Below are 18,515 nucleotides of genomic sequence, written 5' to 3' on the forward strand. Positions count from 1 at the left end.
GTGACGTCCAAAATCGCCAGCTGGGCTGTCCTGTACTTACTGCCTCCTCACACTGAGTGTTCCTCAGTCGCCTGGCAACATCCAGCGCCGTCTCTCCGTTCTGATTGGCTGAAGGGAGCGGAGGGATAATCAACAGTTAGAGTGTGATACGTGCGCGCAGATGACTTTAACAAGAGGATGAGCCTCGACACGTGACTCACTAATATCGGTGGCCGGCTTTCCCCGCAGGAGTAACTTGAGGCACTCAGGCTTCTCGTACATGCAGCAGTAATGCAGGGCTGTGTTCCCCCACTCTGTCTGCTTATCCAGGTTACCGCTGAAAGAAAACACACAAACACATAGTCAGGACACAGGTCACAAGCCTCAGGGTGTTTTCCTGCAGCTTCGGGTTCATGAGTGTGTTATTACCCGGGCTTTTGTGATTTCACAAGAGCAAGATTAAAGAAAAAAAGAGCTGGAAATGTAGAAATGTTTTTTTCCCTTAAAAGTCTAAAGTGAGCAATTAAGCCGGTCAAAAGAACAGCAGCATTTAGATCCGAGTAATGAGGCAGACTGACTGTTGGCTGTGCAAAACCAACTTCACGCTACACTGTTGCAGCAGGTAAACAATCCCTTTCAGATCTCTTGTAGCTTCCAGAAAGGACAAGAGTAATATTTTAAATAACGAGGGCTAAGCATGACACAGTATGAGCACAGCTTTTAATTAATGAGACGATCCCATTTCTTGTTTCTGTGGAGGCCGTGTGCAGTCAGAGCAGCGGTGGGTAAACAATTGAAAAGAGAGGAATAAATTAAGGCAGAGAAGAAAAGTGCTTGACCCATTTCTGGTTGCCTTGTGGGAATGTGAGCTGAGCGGCGCTAAGCTTTCCTTCCTTTCACTTACACTGCTGCACTACAGACTGAAGCACAGGACGAGAAAGGCTCACAGCAGACAGACAGATCAAATCAGATCACTTCTATAAAACTGCTCTGCACAACATCATTTTGCTGTAAACTGTTTGTGGTGTGTGTGTGTTTTTTTTTTAAAGATATTCTCACATTTTCTTCACAACCTCACAGAGTTTTTCACAGCTGGATAACTCACACGAAAAGCCAAAGCCAATCCACACTTCTACGCTATTCTATCCTGGCTTTTTGTGTGAAAATGATTCTTAAAAATGTACCTGTTCTGCACAAGGAAATCCACTAAGTGCAGTGAAGTCTGGTCAGCAGTCCGTACAGAGTAGTGCAGTGCTGTCTCTCCGGCTTCCTGCAGGGGGCCATCAAACACAGCAAAGACACGGTGAGACAATCTTGGACAGCATCCATTCGGTATTCTCTGCCTCTCTGTGTCTCTTTCAGCATTTAAACAAGCCGCAGTAAACAAAATGGCTCCTAAAAAATAATATTTCAGCAAGCACAAAGCCCCCAGCTGATTCTTGCATTGATGTAATCTGCCTCTGTGCACTGAAGCTAAACCGAGATGTCATTTCTTCAGATGTGACATTAAAGATGGAGATAAAAGATGAAATGTATGGAGGAATATATATGTGCTGTGTATTTGGCGGCATCTTGGCATCTATAGGGTAGATTCTTGCCGTGCGGTCTGCATCGAGGCGGGTGTCACTGTGCTGTGTGCAGCCATTCAGATGTGCTGGCAACAGCAGATCAGATATCAGTGAGTCAGACTTCATAGCGCAGACAGCAGCAGAAGCAGCAGCTCCCTCTGTCACCAGCCGATATCCTCTTTTATTCTGCTGCTGGGATCTACATTTAATTTTTCATTAGAGAACCACCGTGGCTGCCTCGACCCGTTTCTGTCAGATTAAGTCTGATCACACGTGTTGTTTATTGTACGACATCCACCCCTTGTTATTTAACTTTCATTTGTGCCTAAAGCGGCAGCACAAAAGGACGAGGAAACACAGAAAAACAGGCTGAACCACAGAATGAAAAACATGAGACATGAATTACGCTTCCACAGATGTCGTCATCGGAGCTCGCAGGAGCTCAAAATGAGATGATGCCCCACGATGTGCTGGAGGCTGCTGGACATCACCTCCTGCTGGTGAAGTTATCCGCATGACTCAGAATTTTCCAACTGTTACACCCTTTTCTACCCGCCAAATAATTCACCAACTGGTAAAAACGTGTCAGTGCTGGTTCTCCTGCTGAGAGTAAACCTCACATGAGGATGAACCACTGCAGAAAACTGTGCAGAGCTCTGAGACGGTTATTTCTAGGGTTTGGAACCTATAATATGAAATCATGGTGTGTGATTATACTGTAACCGAGTATGAGGAGGTGACTGGAGGAGACTGATGTGATGAAAACATGCAAATTTTAAAGGGCCAATTCACCCAAAGCACCAAAAAAGATTTCAAGTTTTCCTCCTGTTGCCACTCCCTTTTCCAAGACAATGAACTGGGTTGGGGCTAAAACTATCCACTAATAGGCTCACTATTATACTAATCAATTGTTTGGGTCAGGAAATTAACTGATTAGTTGACTCGTCATGTGGACTGATCCATAGACTTTAATGCCGGTAGTTTTTCCAATGAAAAGAGTTGCATCTGATTTTTTTAAGTGGATGTACACAATATTTTTACAATAGCAATATATGAAATGATGTTGTGATGAACGTACAGATGATTATCACCTGGAATCTGCAATAGTTTCAGCAGAAAAAGCTGTAAACGCTCACTGTGCGCTATCTGCTCAGCATCAAGCAGCGACATTAGTGAGTAGCCATTGGAGCATTTAGCAGCTAAAAGCACAGATCTATCTCTCAGGAGCTGTCAGAGCTGTAAGACAGTGACTTCTGAACTTACATTCATCAGGTTGGTAGGAAACACGAGCCCAAATGAGTGATAATGTTGCACAGTTGAATTTACAGAAACCACAGATGATAGATAAATAAAATACACAAATAAAACAAATAAAACCAAACTTCCAGACTAGGTACCTCCAGAGGTCAGTTGGTGAAGATGAGCGAATCCATTTAATGTCTGTGCAAATTAATCCAGTAAATTAGCGCACTCACCGGCCCCACCTCTGGGAGCGGCTCCATCAGCTCCACCCCCTCTGCGTAGACCTGGATGAGGGCCAGCAGATCCCTGGACTGAACCGCCTCAAACAGCTCGATCATTTTAGCTGCCGCAGATGTGCATGTCTTCCTCGCGTACTTGTGGTCCACGTATTTGGCGTTGATGAACTCCTTCCTCACCGTCCTGCGCAGCAGAAGAAGAACTCCGGTCAGCTGTTTGGACACTAGACAAATCTAAATTTCAGGCAGCTTTTCATCCTCAGAGGGTACTCACATGTCACTGGATGGAGTGGGCTTCGGAGAGGGGGACGAAAGGTTTCCCTCCATGATCTCATTAAAACTACTGTTACCTACATTCTTGGCCAGCTGCGGGAGAAAGAAAAAAGAAAGTCTGCATCATGTATCTCTGCTGCCTTAGAGATCAAACTCTCCTCTCACTACTCTTTCATTATTTCTAATATTTCACCAGAGATGAAAATAGTAAAGGGCGTGCACTGCTGCTTCAAAAAGGCTGTTCATTCAGCCGGTTGACCATCTCTCTGACTCACCAAGAGTTCTGAGGTTCCTAGCTTGTCGAGCTCCATGGACTGGATGCGGGAGATGTGGACGCCCATCTCTCGGTGGATGCCAGAGCACTCGATGCAGGTCAGGATCCCCAAGTTGGTGGACAGCCATTTAGGATCTAAAAATAGCAAACGTATGAGGTAAATGTGTGTGGATGGTATACACAGCATTTTCTCCATAATCTACAGTATGTGGTTGCTCCTGTGGTTAGTGTTGGGCTTGAGTGAATAGACGGATGATGCAGGTCCAGTAAAAGTCTAATTTCTGGCTCAGATTTAATCCTCCACTGAATATGTAATGACACAGTTTCATCTAAGTTGCACTAATTAAGACTAAAAATCGCAGCAAGAAACCAGACAAACAAATTTCAGTAAAATTCAAGCCTGGGACATCAGATATTGTCATTCCTATCACTACTGTCAACTAAAGCAAAAAAAGAGGAAAAATCTACTTTAAAAAGGCAAGAGATTTTTCAGCATTTCTTCAGTCATGCTTCTTCAATGGAAAAAACAAATAACAACAAAAAAAACAAAACAATTTTAGTGGCTACACCGCATCCTGGTCCGTTAAGGCAGTTGTCACTAGAGAAATTGGTTTCTCAGCATCTCTAACATTTGATTTATTCCTTTATGATTGTAGAACTCAGGAGAAAAATGGTGAGCTTTGACAGAAGCTATTACTCTTGTGCGGCACCAAAGCAACTGACACCACTGTTTAAAGGTCTGTACACTTACTGACATAAAATTCCTTTATAGCTGTGCTGTGGCTATCTTAACAGGATCAAACACTTTATAACACACATACACACACACAAAAGGAAAGAAAAGAAAAGAAGCCCACTGGCACTATCAGCCATTTTCTGTGGATTTGCACAGCAGCATACAAATCACACACCAGAATTTCATTGAAGCAAACAGGACAAGTCTGTGGCCTCTCAAAGGGGTTGTGCTGTTTTATTTCAGCTGCCCATGAAAAAAACTGTAAAGCCCGCACACTGAACCCAAACCACATTTTGATCCCGGATGCACCGACGTGTGATGCAATCCTGTGTCACGATAAAGTGATTTTAGCTGACTTCACTCGATGAGACAGGTGTGTGTTCACATGTGAACCTTGCTTTTAAATGAGGTGGAAGCTTAAATGACTTATTGACTACATATATTGATTTTATCTATAAATCAAGGAGACCTTCAGCCCGCTCGAGGGATGTCGTCACCATCACGTCGTACTGCAGGAGGGAGACAGAGCCCATTGCATAACGTGACGCAAAGCAAACAGCACGGGTACGCTGAGATCTAGCAGAGCTGTTTTTGATGACTTCCCACAGCGCCCCATAAACCTCTGAGAATGAGCGGCCTCACCGCCTGATGTCCCGACGCAATCTGGGAGATCTGAGCGAGCTTTAACGCGAACAGCTCGGCTGAGCTGGCTGTGAGCTTGCTGATGCTGTGAAGCCGGGGATGCTGTTCTGTCTGGGTCTGACGAGTGAACACCAGGCAGATGCTGGTGGAAACGTCGGAGGCGGTCCAAAACCCCGTGAGTCATACACAGAAACGCAGGCAGAAGGGAGGCACACACACATATATTTACACAGTGGAATGAACAGATGTGAGCTGGTGACTGGTCACAGAGTGCAAGTTGATCATGATGAGCTGATGCACAGTGACCTCTATAGCTGCTTAATGCTAAAGCTGCAAAGCTTTGTCTTACAGCAGGAGATCCTGGGGGAATATCAAATGAGATGAAGTTGTCCTCTTTCTACTCAGACCACAGGGAACAAAGAGGTGACCTTCAAAAGACATTACAATGACCTTTCAACCATGAAGTTGATTTCATGCTCTGAGGAAAGGAAATTCTGTCAGAGCAATGCCTAAAACCCATTTTGACCGGAAAATGGAAATCAGCAGGAATCAAAAAGGAAACAGATCTTAAACACATATGGATCATGAGTTAACTAACCACAGAAAACGTTCACACAAGCAGACGCTGCAACAAGAGAACACACACGACAAATTAGCTCCCGTCTCTGCAGATTGCAGAGGTCGACGGAGCGCGCGTGACTTATGTAACAACATGATGTAATGATGTTGTTTCTCAAAGCATAGAAATGCTTTTCCCCCCACAGAGCATAAAGTCTTCCCGTCCATTGGCTGGTCGGTGAGCTGCTGTGCATGTGTGTGTTTGTGCTGACAGAGGAGAGTGTGTATAGATGCATATATATATATATATGTGTGTGTGTGTGTGTGTGTGTGTCAGAGGGCCTGAATGTCTACGCCACTCTTGAGTGCTGAGTCTTTGCCTCCTAATGCGGGGGAGGATCAGGATCAGGTTGTGTCCTGAATGCTAACGACGCTCGTGCATGCACACACACACTCACACACGCACACATATAATTGTTTCCTGAAGGCTACTAAGGGATTTGCAGTGAAGCTTGTTCAGAGATCAGGGCAGCTGTGACATTGCAAAAGAATAAAGATCGGTGTGTGGCTTTAAATGAAACACTTTCCTGCAGTTAAAATCAGAAAATGCTGATGTGAAAGTGTTTGTCTTTTCCAGTAACGGAGTGAAGGTCGACTAAGCACAAAGCAGGAAGAAGATTTAATATATGTACATACGGTGCCTCTCTGGACACACACAAACAGCAGCAGAACACACCTGCAGCTCCGCAGTCGCAGCAGACTTCGTTGCCCGGCATTCGCAGCACGTCTTCTATGATGGCTTTAGTCAGGTCCTCTAAACCGTCCTCGCCACCGCTGCTCTGCTCTCCACGAAAGGCCATGTTCAAAGCCTCCTCCTTGCTGTTGGTCAGCACTGAGATCCAACTGCGCAAAGGAGCACATCATAACCCCGGTGTTAGAAACAATAATATAAATAACTATGTATATACAAAAACTAAATAACTAAATATTTGCCAACTATCTTTCTGGCAATAAACTTATCATTTCTGCTCTAGAAAATATATATATATTATAAATATATTATTATATTATATTATAAATAACTCACTAAAAATGTAAACGAAACTGTAAGATGATGATTTCCATAAAGCCCAGAGCTCATCGCCTCATATCATTACATTACATATGTTATCCATTATAGACGGTTAAATCTTGCGAGGTAATAAACTTAAACTGCACAAAAGATGTATTGATGATAACAACAACATTACTTCAACTATTTCCCCCAGAAAAGTCCTCATTTTGAATTGACACTCATTTTTTTGTGCTGACAGATTCATTTACTTTGAAAAGGTAAAACACACACACACACACATAAATCCTGGGCTTTATGGGCCTGACGTCAGCACTTCCTCTGTCATTGTCATTCAACCCTATCTGAAAAGACTGAGGCCAGACAGGGGGTGGGCACAGAAACCAATGAGTGACATAAAGCAAGATATTTTAATCCACAGAATCATATGTGCACAGCTAAATTGCTTTTGTGTTTAATCACATTCCACATTATAGCCTAATTGAGGGGAAACGTGACTGCACAAAGCGGATGGAAGCCCAGAGAAATACTAAATATTTCATCAAGAATCCCATGAAGATGCTGCAGTTGGAAGTGCGTGACAGAAGCAGCAAGTCAGGAGCAGCAAGCTCGATCCCAAAGGACAACATGTGCATGGAGGTACTGAGTGTTCAAGCGCCACTGAACCAAGTGGCGCAGCAAGTCTTTGGAGTAACAACGTGTAACACCAGAACAAAAGTGCCTACAAATCAGGGTGTGGTTTCAACAGTGTTTCAGTCTTTACAAGCTCAAGAATATTCAGTTTCGTTTTGATATAATTCAGTGCATTTCTGAGTGTTTAAATGTCTTGGGATGCATCACAGGGCGTTTTTGCAACCATGTGTCAATAATTTTGTTTCCTGTGAATTTAATAGCGGAACAAATTTTATAGCCAGGATAATCCAGCTATAGAAGCAGAAATGCATTAGCATTTCATTTAGGAAAACTGCAAAATGTTTATCTATGACCTTCAGACAAGACAGAAATAATATTTCTTCTTCTGTTTTTCCCATTTTCAAACTTCAGGTAAAATAATGTATTTGGGAGAAAAAAGCACAAGCCACTGGCAGCTTTCACAATAAACTTAAATTTTACATAAATCATTTTGAGTGCCCAGCGCCAAAGTAAACGCAGAAATGAGCCTCTTGGATTAGTTATTTTGCTGACTGCATTGGGACAACAAGCAAGCTAACCGAGCTAGCTGTTTGGTTAGCCACCCACCAAACCACTCATTCATTTTCCATAATCACAAACATACATCGTCTCATATGCATGCATTGTTTCATGTAAGAGGTAAACAGACACCGCTTTAGACCAGACATTTCGGTATTTGTGTTTTTGCAGACGCCATAATAATGTTTTGTTTGCTTTAACACCAAAGCAAACGTTTGCACGCGTGTCGTAGGTATGAAAAACTTAGCTGAAAACTTAGCACAACCACAGAAAGTCTACAGAAAACTCAAAGGTGTGTGTGTGTGCGATAATTTAATTGAACATTTCTTGAATTGCTGCCGTTTCAGTGTTATGCGTCTGTGTGTGCCTGCCTACTGACGAGCACGTGTGTGTGACTGCGTGGGAAACAACGGTGTGAGGTTACAGTGACCTGGATTGCTGTAGACCACAAATCCCACTGCTATCCTCCCTGCCACCCACTGTCAACAACCTCTCTGCTCTTCACAAGAGCTAAATACTTCCTGTCTTCTTGTGTAACAATGACACGAAAGACAGCAGCCAACCCGCCATTAATAAAAGCCATTAGGTTACACACGAATACAAGCTGACTGTCTGGATTTAGCTAAAGGTATGCTATCTTACAGTGGGGCAAGTAAACTCATAAACTTTTAGAAGTAATGATGAATGCTCTTTGTAGAACTGTGTTCTTTTTACTCACATGACAAACTCTTGTTCATCTTCGGCCTGGAAATGATATGTCCGGTTATCTGTGAAACACAGACACAAAGACGTGACAAAAAAGCACACACTATGCTTCTACAGACTCATTTTCTTTTACTAAGAGGCGGCCTCACATAGAGTCATGTACAGTATATAACAAAGTCGTGAAAAGCTCAACATGTGTGGGAGAAACCTACGAGAAATGAGATCAAAGCACTTCCTGTCTTCAGCGCTGGGCTTGACCTGGCAGGTGAGCAGGTTGAGTTTGACGGGCTGCCTGTTGGACTGTAAGCACAAAACGGAGTGAGCGACTGCATTCATTAGACAGGAATTAAACAGCGAACATCAGCAATTCGAATAGTCAAAACAAAATTAAAAGGAACAAAATTCTGTGACACAGAAAGAGGATGAACTCAGGATTCCTCATAAGAAACTCGACTGTGCTGGGCTGTGTGCTGTAACACTGGGCCCAGTTGGCACAAACACACTGAACATTGTCTCCTGCCAGTGCTCGGGGCAGAGGAGGGGCCAAGGCACGTGCTAATGAAATGCTAACAGGCTGTGATGAGCCTTGGAGCTCGGCTGGCCTGCTGGCAACTCGCCATGTCAATGAGAGTCAACCAGAGTTCAGCTGCCACACGGGCTGAGGAAAAAAAAAAGTTGGTATGACAGTAGACCTCTCCTGACAAATAAAAATGATTGCATATAACTACCACTCAGCAGAACAGAGTAGACAGACATGTTAAAGACTGAGTCCCTTCACCTGTTAAAAAAACTAAGGGAAGCCTTTTATATCACATGAGGCAACCACTTTCACACATTTAACCACATCTGCATTTGGTGGGGTTCAGTATTAACATTAGCACCAGAGTACCAGTGCTGCTTACCAATCTGGTGACTTTCCCTTTATGAGGAATCAGCTTGTTGCTTATCAGGACCTTCAGGACAGTAAGATTTATGGACTATCTGTGCCTGACCTGCCACTGCTCTGCCACGATTATTATCTAAACTTCCTGATTGTGCTGAGGTCCCCGGTCCAGTAGCCCTCTTTGTTTGAGGCTGAGAAGGAGGTCATAATTCAAATGACGAATACTGTCGGACAATCCATTCAGATTTTTGAATTCAGGTTTTAGTTTCCCCACTGGAGAGAAGATATCATACAGCACAGCAGCTATTGCAGCTGCACAAGAGTGGAGACGACGCTACAGACGTCGTGCCAGCGTGTACAGTAACGCTCACACTAGCTCTGAGATGAGTCACCGAGGCGCAGCAGGCCGAGGGGGGGGGAGGGGCGACGAGGGGGCAGGGTTGCCATGACAACCCATCTATGTCAATTCCACTCTGCCAGCCTCCAGATTGAGAAAGCCCAACACAGCCTCCCCGCATGATGTTCTCCCTTTGATCCGCACAGTCACCCATGGAGGTCAGGGGGTTTGTGTGTGTGTGTGTGTGTGTGTGTGTGTGTGTCTGTGTGTGTGTTTGTCTTGTACTCACTGTGGCATGAGAGATGGTGAGTATGCCCCCCTTCACTGAGCACTGCCTCCTCTGCCACACCTTCCTCAGCCTGTGAAAGGCAGAGGGACGGCCATGTTAGCAAAGGAGTTTGCTCTCTTTCTTCTCTGCATGCACTTTTAAAATTTTAATGCAACATGAATGGTACTCCGCAGCGCTTTTGCGTGTTAGCAGCTTACCCATCACTCTTCTTCAGCAGGTATCCTTTCTTCTCACTGCCAAACTCCTTGTTTCCCTGCAGCTGGTGCATGCTGTAGCCACCCTGCTTACTCTGCGAGTCCTGTGCAAACCCACACGACACACACAGATGCAAACACAGAATACCATATTTAAGACACAGGGTATGCAGAGACACTGCTGAAAGACATGCAACACAGACATTAACAAACTACAAACCTGTCAAGGTACAGGGGTCTCATCTCAAAACCAAAGTGAGAGTGCAAAAGGGAAAGCTAAATCTACAAGGCATGCTCTGCAACACCTCTAAAGGGCCAAACCAAACCACACCACTGAAAAACATAACAGGTAGATGCTAGCATGCTCAACATGCACCAGCACTTACTCTTCTAGACTTGATTCCAGACAAGCAGAAGGCAGAAGGGGGGAGATAGAGAGGAGAGGTGTGAAAGATCCAGCTCAGGTGCAGGCAGTGGGTGTGAAAGACCCAAACTACACCTCATGTGCTTGCCCTCTAAATGTAAATGCTTACCGTGTGTGCTATTAACAAGAGAAGCTACAGAAAATGTAAATCAAAGGTGAAAGACCATAAAGAGTGTGTCATGCAGAGCAGAGAACTAAAGGTGTGAATGTGTGAAGACAAACGCACAGCTACAGCAAGCTTTATTTATGAGCAAAGTTGGCAGGTCTGTGCGTGGGTGTGTGGTGTGTGTGTGTGTGTGTGTGTGTGTGTGAGAGAGACGTGGTGTTAAGACAGGCAGTGAGTGGCTCTCCACTGAGCAGCCAGTGAGGCACAACACTGGTCACCAGCAAAGCCTACCACACACTGGCTACCAGCATGGTACAGCACTGGGCACTCGCTCTGTGCTGCAGGAGACAAGCTCCAAACCTGGTAGTGGCCAGAGTGAGAGGAGGTGTGTGGTAAAAATCAGTTTCTAACATCTGTGCAGCACCTGGAGCAATATGGCTGGTATGAGTTGATAAACGTCTGCCAGTGCTATGTTTAGCCATATATGACCGGTCTTGGGCTGGCCTTATTAAAGAAAAAAAAAAAAATCATATGCCACGTTGTAAATTTGGCCCAGTGTGTCCAGGGTGACCTGCCTACCTCCTTCTGGTCCAGCTGGAGGGAGGACTTGATCAGATCCCGCAGGGCAGTCAGCTGTTTCTTCTCCTCATCCTGAGTTTGTTTGATCTGAGAAGAAAAAATAAAAAGGTTGAGGAAAAGATGCAGCGACACAGCTGAGAGAGCATCCGTGTGTTTACAGTGAGCCATTTACTGCACAAATAAAAATACCTGAACTGAAATCAACAAGTTGCAAACTTTACTTTCATTTTTGAAAATACACTCATTCTGTGCTCATCGCTCCGCTTATGTCGTAATTTACAAGCCATTTCTCACACTAATGTTGTGTGACTTTCACAGGCACTAAAAAAAAAAAAAAAACCAAGAAGCAGAAGTCATACAAAAGATCCACACACTGTACTGTTGGCTCAAGTGTCAGGTATTGTCATGCCTGACAATCAAAATGTTGCTCTGTTAATGTTATTAAAAGCACCTTGTAGAGACTGAGGGTCTGACTTCTATTTCACCATTTTTGTATACGTGAGGCTTACTAGCCTCCAGGAGACTCTGAATCATGGCAGTTCCTGCAGATGAGCTGCCGTCTCTCATAGAATAACTACAGGATCTGATTTGATATTCTTTAAAAAAGTGCTGCTTTAGGAGAAAACACAGCAGTACTGTTGGTAAGAAATGCCAGTGAGTGGTCAGTGCAGGCTCATCTTTCTTCAAACATTTGCTTGTGATGGAGCTAAATGCATTCTGCTGAGCACAACAGATCGCTTTCTAATAACCTCCATTTAAACTTTGGAAAAAAAACCTCAACTCAAGGTCCATCAACAAGGTTTTTCCAGGGCTTTAATCACATCAGTACGACCAAACTTGATCTGTTAAATAAGGGATGCATGAGACTAGTAGGTGGACCTTAAGATATGCCCCCAGCCCCAAATCAATGTAATTAATTTAATTCAGAAAGAGAAAAACACAAACACAGATGTACAAAATATGAGCTTTGCTCTGATGAAAAGAAAAGGCCAAAATACAAGCCAGAAGAAATGAAAAAAGTGTGAGTGTTTACATTGTAGAGATCAGCTGCCAGCTTCTCGATGTACTGCTTCAGCTTATCCGCTGTCTTCAAGCCATCCTGGAAGAAACTGCAGAACAAAGGCACACGTGAATCTCACTGATGAGATCATGCAATGGAATAAACACGAGAGACAAGTCGGTCGTTACTGCTTTGCAAATGTCAGGTGTTACACTGTGAAGGTCACACAGAGAAAGGAGATTGGTGCAGTAAAGGTTTAATGTATAGCTCTGCCCGATCTGGCGCCTTTGGTTCTTGGCACAGAAATCGTAGAGGGCTGAGTCTGCAGCAGATTTACTGAGGTCCTTAGGACATCCAGAAATCCATTACAGATCTGTCGGCAGTATCCACCTCGATGCAGTGCTGCAGCAGCAAATCACCGCTAATGATCTCTCCCTCTTTCCAACCCACTGTCGACCACGCTCTTCTTCTTGGCAAGTCTCTCCCTTCCTCTCCTGATCACTTTCCCTGTCACATCCCACCGTGTGCGTCCCACACGCTTCCCTCCACTCCATCCAGCACATGTAAAGTACTGACATACCTTGTAGTATGTCAGAATATTTAGTTGAATATAATGCTGGTATAGAGAAGATTCGCCTCGGTAGACGTTTTTTCACTTTTTGCTGTACTGTTAAAGGTTTACTCTGCTGAATTTTTTCCTAAAAAAACTATGCATAGACTTATATAAAATAATCCCTCACTTATGACCCACTATGGCCCAAATTCCAGTATTTGACCACCATTATGAACAGTTTACTTTGCTCGCAACCTTGCAGATATTTGGGAGATCCAGACTTCAGGTTAACAGAATTCTTTTCAATTAAGGCCAGAAAGCAGTCCAATAGAAGCCCTGCAGCTGTTGTAAGAAAGGGCATAGCAACATCCTGGCCAACTTTCAAATTGACATAAATGCTGTACTGATGCGCATACAGCAATTTGACTATTCTACTGAGAAGGCTGTGACTCACTTTTAAACTTGTGTGCATGCTGGAGGAGTAATATGTCTATAAGTTTCTGCAGAAATGAAACTGTAGAAATGCAATTACAGCCAACCTGTTTTTATTGACTGACCTCTCTCCCAGACCTCTGTGGGTCTCTGCAGCCTCAATACAGTGAGGAAAACAGTGCACGCGGTTAAATGATTCAGACTGTTAGAAAAATCATGTGACGCCCCCTAATACAGACACCAATAAGGTTTCGAAGAGAGGTTATCAGACATTTGAGTAATGCGTCAGGCACTCTATAGCATACTGAGGACTTAAATACGAAGACATGCTCCAAACTAACAAGATCCCACAAGGGGTCAGCCAACCAACTCAGAAGGTCAAACTGTTTAAAGTAGTCAAACTCAAGCGTGGGATGATAAGTCTGCCATCACAGAGAGAGGCGAGGCGTGATAATGGTTTAAATAATGGCATAATTGTGCATAGTTTGGCCTCTCCGCAAAAGGTATTCATGATGCTGCACTCGTGTATGCATACGACGGGTGATGGGAGCCGTAGCCAGAAATTCACTTTTGTACACCTGGATTTTTTCACCAATTCTTTCTGAAATTTAACAATGAGAAAAATAACTGTGCGTCAGAAAAGTTGTGGGTGGAGAGGATTTCAAATGATTAGATCCAGTTGGAGCATACTGATGCCTTAATTACTCTGTAATTACGATGCACTTTGTGACAACTGCTGCAGGAATTTCCAAAGGACCACGTTCTGTGTTTACATTTGGAAAGCTGTAGGCATCTTGCCACGTTCAACGTCCTTCTTGCAAGAGTCCGTGTTTCCCTGGGTGAGAAGATGATGTGTGTGGCAAATTAGTGTTCTTAATTCATTGGACAAATTAATTCCGATGGTAAAAAGGGAAACAATTTGTTTTCTTCTTTCAAGCTTCCAGCAGTCCAACACTTTTCCCTCGGCTCCCTCATCGATTGCATTCATGCTTTTAATCCATCACCACTGCAGCTTTTCTATCCATCAAGGCCCAGGCTGAACAGATTAAGGAGAAGTATATTGTTTTGTCCCAGTGTTATGACAGGACCTAGCAACGCTGAGAGAAAATTTGTCATTCTGTCACTGGCCGCTGTGGAGCTGCGGTTCTGGCACAAGGAACGCTCACTTATTTACCCACCAAACCCCACAGCTGTCACAACGCATCTGTATGATGACCTGTGCATATTTATGCAAGCCATATATATGACTGTGTACACCCTCCAGATCTGTGAATCATAATGTAGACAGAAAACTGACATCAAGAGCTGCAAAGGGGAGGAGTCGCGGCCGTTTCCGTCGGAGTGTTTTGGAATACATTTCGCTGTGGGTGTGAGGCACACGACAGGAGAGCTTCACACATTCGGGCTCAGTGGGATTAAGGAGGTACTTACTTGCACTGTGCGTGGTAATACTTTATCAGGTTCTGGAGGAGGTCCACTCCTTTCTTGGTCTTGATCTCATTCACTTTAATCAGGTACTGCAAATCAAAGAGAAGAGCAGAAGAGTTCAACCAGGAGTTTAAATTCAGGGTGCATTTAAAGGATTTTTTTGGCTTAATGAGGTATAATGTGGCAGAGCTGTGACACAGAGAATAAAGACTTCTGCTTTGCCACAGACACATAAGAGTGTGAACATCTTGCATTATGATAATCACATCTCAGTGCACACACAGGCTTTGATTTATGAGCCAAGAGTTGACACTGTTGGGGGGGGGTTGGGGGCAGGCTGGTAAACAGACTTCCGTTACAAGAAAATACCGTGCCTCTTATTTGATCTAAATAAAGTTTCAAAAGGATGACGAGAAATATTTTACATTAGCATTATAAAAGCAAGAACAGCCTCCAGAGGAAGTGCTTTGTGAACTGTACGCTCAGTCTGGATGTCTGAGGATTCAAACCAAACGAGAAGTCTTCAGACAGTGCTTCCCACCAAACAAATGAATAAAAGATAATCTGAGCTAATCCTGCAGCATGCCAATCCACAGAGATTAACCAACAGTCACGGCTAAAGACCACTTTCAGCTCCGCTTAATCTATAACACAAAAGCTTTCTGAAGCCTCTGACGTCAACACATCGTTTCAATTTGCTCCATATACATCACGTGTGTGGATGCACGAATGTTAGCACACGCATGAGTGCATGAGTATGTGCATATATGTGGGTATGCATGCATGCGTTGTCTCTTTGTCAGCCTGACAGTGGCCCATTGGATAGAAGATTATCCACATGTTGTCTGAACCCTCAGTGGGTTCAGTGTGTTTCGGAGAGCACGCGTTCGAGGTCTTTTGTGTGAATGAGCAGCATCGCTTGCACTGCTGCCACGTCTGAGCAGATCATAATGCGGCCCGCTGAGTGCTGCCCTTCCACACTCCTTCAGTGACGGCGGCGTAGTATGAAAAGGGTGAGAGAGTGAGAGCATCCTGTAATCTGGTGATTGAGTAACATGGAGCAAAAGCGTGAGAGAGAGAGAGAGAGAAAGAGAGAGAGAGAGGGAGAGGGAGAGCACGCACGCACAGAGAAATGAGGTTAAGTGGGATGAACAGATTGTATCACAGACTGCAGCTACTGTCCCACACACAACAGCAGCAGCAGCCAATGCTGGTATTTCCATCCACGATGACCATTGATTCAGGTAATCGTCAGATGTTTGTTTGATAGCAGCACAGCGGCTCATTGGTCAGCATGGTCGCCTTGCTGGACTGGGTAGCAGGGCCTTTCTGTATGGCGTTTGCATGTTCTTCAAAAATAGGCCAACAGGCACTGTTCAGGGAACTCATACAGTCTTACGAAAACATAAAAATTAAAAACATGCAAAGCTCTGCCGATGACCAAAATACATAATCAAATCTGGACTTGAAAAAGCAGCCAGGGCAAATGTAACATAGGAGCTACAACTCGTTTTCGGCATCCTGCATCAACTGGAGGCTGGCAGGAAAAATGGATAATAAAGCGACTCCTGAGTCTTCCGAAATCATGACAAGATAAAACTGTTTCGAGTTCAAGTTCAAACTACTTTCAGCTTTATTGCTTCAAATGTTTGCAATATAAAAACTTAGCTGACTTTTAATGACACTTTCCCAGGTGGGAGGTTTCAAACAGTGAGACAGTGGGAGAGTTAGGAGGGAGGCGCAGAGGGAGAGACGTGAGGCAAAGACTGCGAAAGGCACATACACATATTCTTAGATTTATAGGGACTTGCACCATGTGAACAAACATATATAAGTTACCGAATCTCCATCAACAAAACAATTTGTGTTTATATCCTCCAAAACTTTGATTAAGTCAATTAAGTGTTTGACATTTGTGCTAGCTTCTCCAAACACCCCACTAAAATCATTTCAACAGAGCAGCAAAGCTTCTATCTATCACTAAACGAAATTAGTTAGATGAGCGATTCAGAAGATGAATTCTAGGATTCTTTTTGGTGAATTCACTTTTTAGCAGCATAGCTCTCTGGATGGTAACATCTTTGGCTCATGACCAAATACCTGCAAAACTAATTACATTCCCATCATCCTCAGCTGGAATGTTGTGTTGTTAATAATTAAATATTAGTGTGATATCATGCTAAGATGGTGAACATATAGGAAAAGCTAACATGATAACTAGCATTAGCATGATAGTACTGTCACTATGAGCAAGTTAGCATGCTAACTTTAGCATTTCGCTCAAAGCCGATCTTTAGTGTAGCCTAGCAGAACAGCTAGCACGGCTGTAATCTTGTCTCCATGTGTTGTATTCTCACCCGTTCACCTTGTTTCATGTTTACCACGTTGTTGAAAACATTATATGTGGTTTGGTTAAGCCACACCTGGTCTGTAACAGAATAAGAAGGCTGAACACAGGTGCAAAATGTGGACAAGGCAAACACCTCTGAGTCACTGTGAAAAGAGGGGCAGACCAGCAAGACAGGGCACAAAGGGACTGCAGCAAGTTTTAATAATTCACACAACGAACAGCAGTGGAACAGCCATTGGCCCATTATGTAATATGAGTAAAAAATCAGGAGGATAAAACTGAACAATGCGTAGGCGTCACCACCCACCACTAGAGAGGTTTTGGCAAAGCAGAGTGAGCTCTAACAGTTTGTTCTGATTCTCCTGGGCACATAAAGAGCTCACATTTGTTTTACACTTAATTCTAGCTGTCAGATTCCTTATGGTGCAGCCTCTGAGCATTAATGCCAATGAGGATTCAAAGTGTGTCACAACGTGCATCTCAAAACACTTAAACTAAAGGCAAACATTCTGAGCAGGGGGTTAGCTGCACAAACATTCGACCTGTTGGGTGGTATATTTTTTAAATCTTATCCACTGACACGCAATCATTGTAGCAAACAGTTTCTGTCTGGTGCAGAGGCAGACTGCCAGAGATCAGTGCAATACAATCCTTCTTCTTGAATTCATGTAAGTACAGCTGTATCTTGGGGCTGCTCTTTCCCCGACATGCGGAGCTGCACGAGTGTTAAAACTATTCTATAAATCATTCAAATCATATGAGAAAGTTTAAAATCTGGTGTGAATGCAGCTAGGTAAAGGAGACTTTACATACTGTGGGATTTTAATGAGTGGGTGTTCAAACCAGATATAGCACTGCGTTGGTGTTGCTACAAGTGGTGATAAGAAGATAAAATGTGATACAAGAAGTACAATTTGGGCAATACACCCACGACTTTGAAGGCTTGTCAGACGATACAATACTCAATACAATGCCTCGTCTCACTGAAATGAATAAGGAGGTTGAGGATGAGTGATCTGACCCAGCGCAAAAGTTGCCTGACCACAACCTAATGTGACATAAATGTGAAGGTAATATTTACAATACCAAGTGATTTACAATGAGACAAAAGCATTAAAGATTCATATTAAGACAAGTGGACAACACAGCATTGTGTTATGGGGATTTAACCTGTGGCCTGTCCATTACAAGATCCGGCTGATGAACTGCTGCTGATGCTTAATTAATGCTGACCAAAAGTGTCTTTATTTTTACAACCCACCTCACACATCTGGAGCTGGAAGAGGCGTCGCTCCTTCTCCATCTCCTCAGCGATTTCAGCCCCGGTGATCTCTGTGCGGATCATCCCGTGCTGCTTGGCGTGCTCTCGCTTCTCCTTCTCGATCTTTGTACTGACACACAGGAGATGACAATTACTGAACGGATGAGCTTCTCTTCTGCAAGTCGTTTTGTGTTCTACAACGC

The 18,515-nt window shown here is 43.8% G+C and overlaps 1 protein-coding gene across 4 annotated transcripts in view; it reads right to left on the reverse strand.

Annotated features, from left to right (window-relative positions):
* asap1b (ArfGAP with SH3 domain, ankyrin repeat and PH domain 1b) overlaps nucleotides 1–18,515 on the reverse strand; it is a 49,367-nt gene that overhangs the window by 8,027 nt on the left and 22,825 nt on the right. For all 4 annotated transcript variants that reach the window (XM_046371057.1, XM_046371056.1, XM_046371055.1 and 1 more), the window contains exons 6-20: nucleotides 18,313–18,442; nucleotides 14,705–14,790; nucleotides 12,322–12,397; nucleotides 11,289–11,375; nucleotides 10,183–10,283; nucleotides 9,986–10,055; nucleotides 8,689–8,776; nucleotides 8,490–8,538; nucleotides 6,245–6,411; nucleotides 3,574–3,707; nucleotides 3,300–3,391; nucleotides 3,023–3,209; nucleotides 1,164–1,249; nucleotides 201–316; nucleotides 41–108 (exon numbers count right to left, since the gene is read on the reverse strand). In XM_046371057.1, the coding sequence (XP_046227013.1) occupies nucleotides 41–108; nucleotides 201–316; nucleotides 1,164–1,249; nucleotides 3,023–3,209; nucleotides 3,300–3,391; nucleotides 3,574–3,707; nucleotides 6,245–6,411; nucleotides 8,490–8,538; nucleotides 8,689–8,776; nucleotides 9,986–10,055; nucleotides 10,183–10,283; nucleotides 11,289–11,375; nucleotides 12,322–12,397; nucleotides 14,705–14,790; nucleotides 18,313–18,442 (1,537 nt within the window). The remainder of the gene's footprint in view (nucleotides 1–40; nucleotides 109–200; nucleotides 317–1,163; nucleotides 1,250–3,022; nucleotides 3,210–3,299; nucleotides 3,392–3,573; nucleotides 3,708–6,244; nucleotides 6,412–8,489; nucleotides 8,539–8,688; nucleotides 8,777–9,985; nucleotides 10,056–10,182; nucleotides 10,284–11,288; nucleotides 11,376–12,321; nucleotides 12,398–14,704; nucleotides 14,791–18,312; nucleotides 18,443–18,515) is intronic.

This window comes from Scatophagus argus, chromosome 18, assembly GCF_020382885.2.
Source record: "Scatophagus argus isolate fScaArg1 chromosome 18, fScaArg1.pri, whole genome shotgun sequence".
NCBI classification, from domain to species: domain Eukaryota; kingdom Metazoa; phylum Chordata; class Actinopteri; family Scatophagidae; genus Scatophagus; species Scatophagus argus.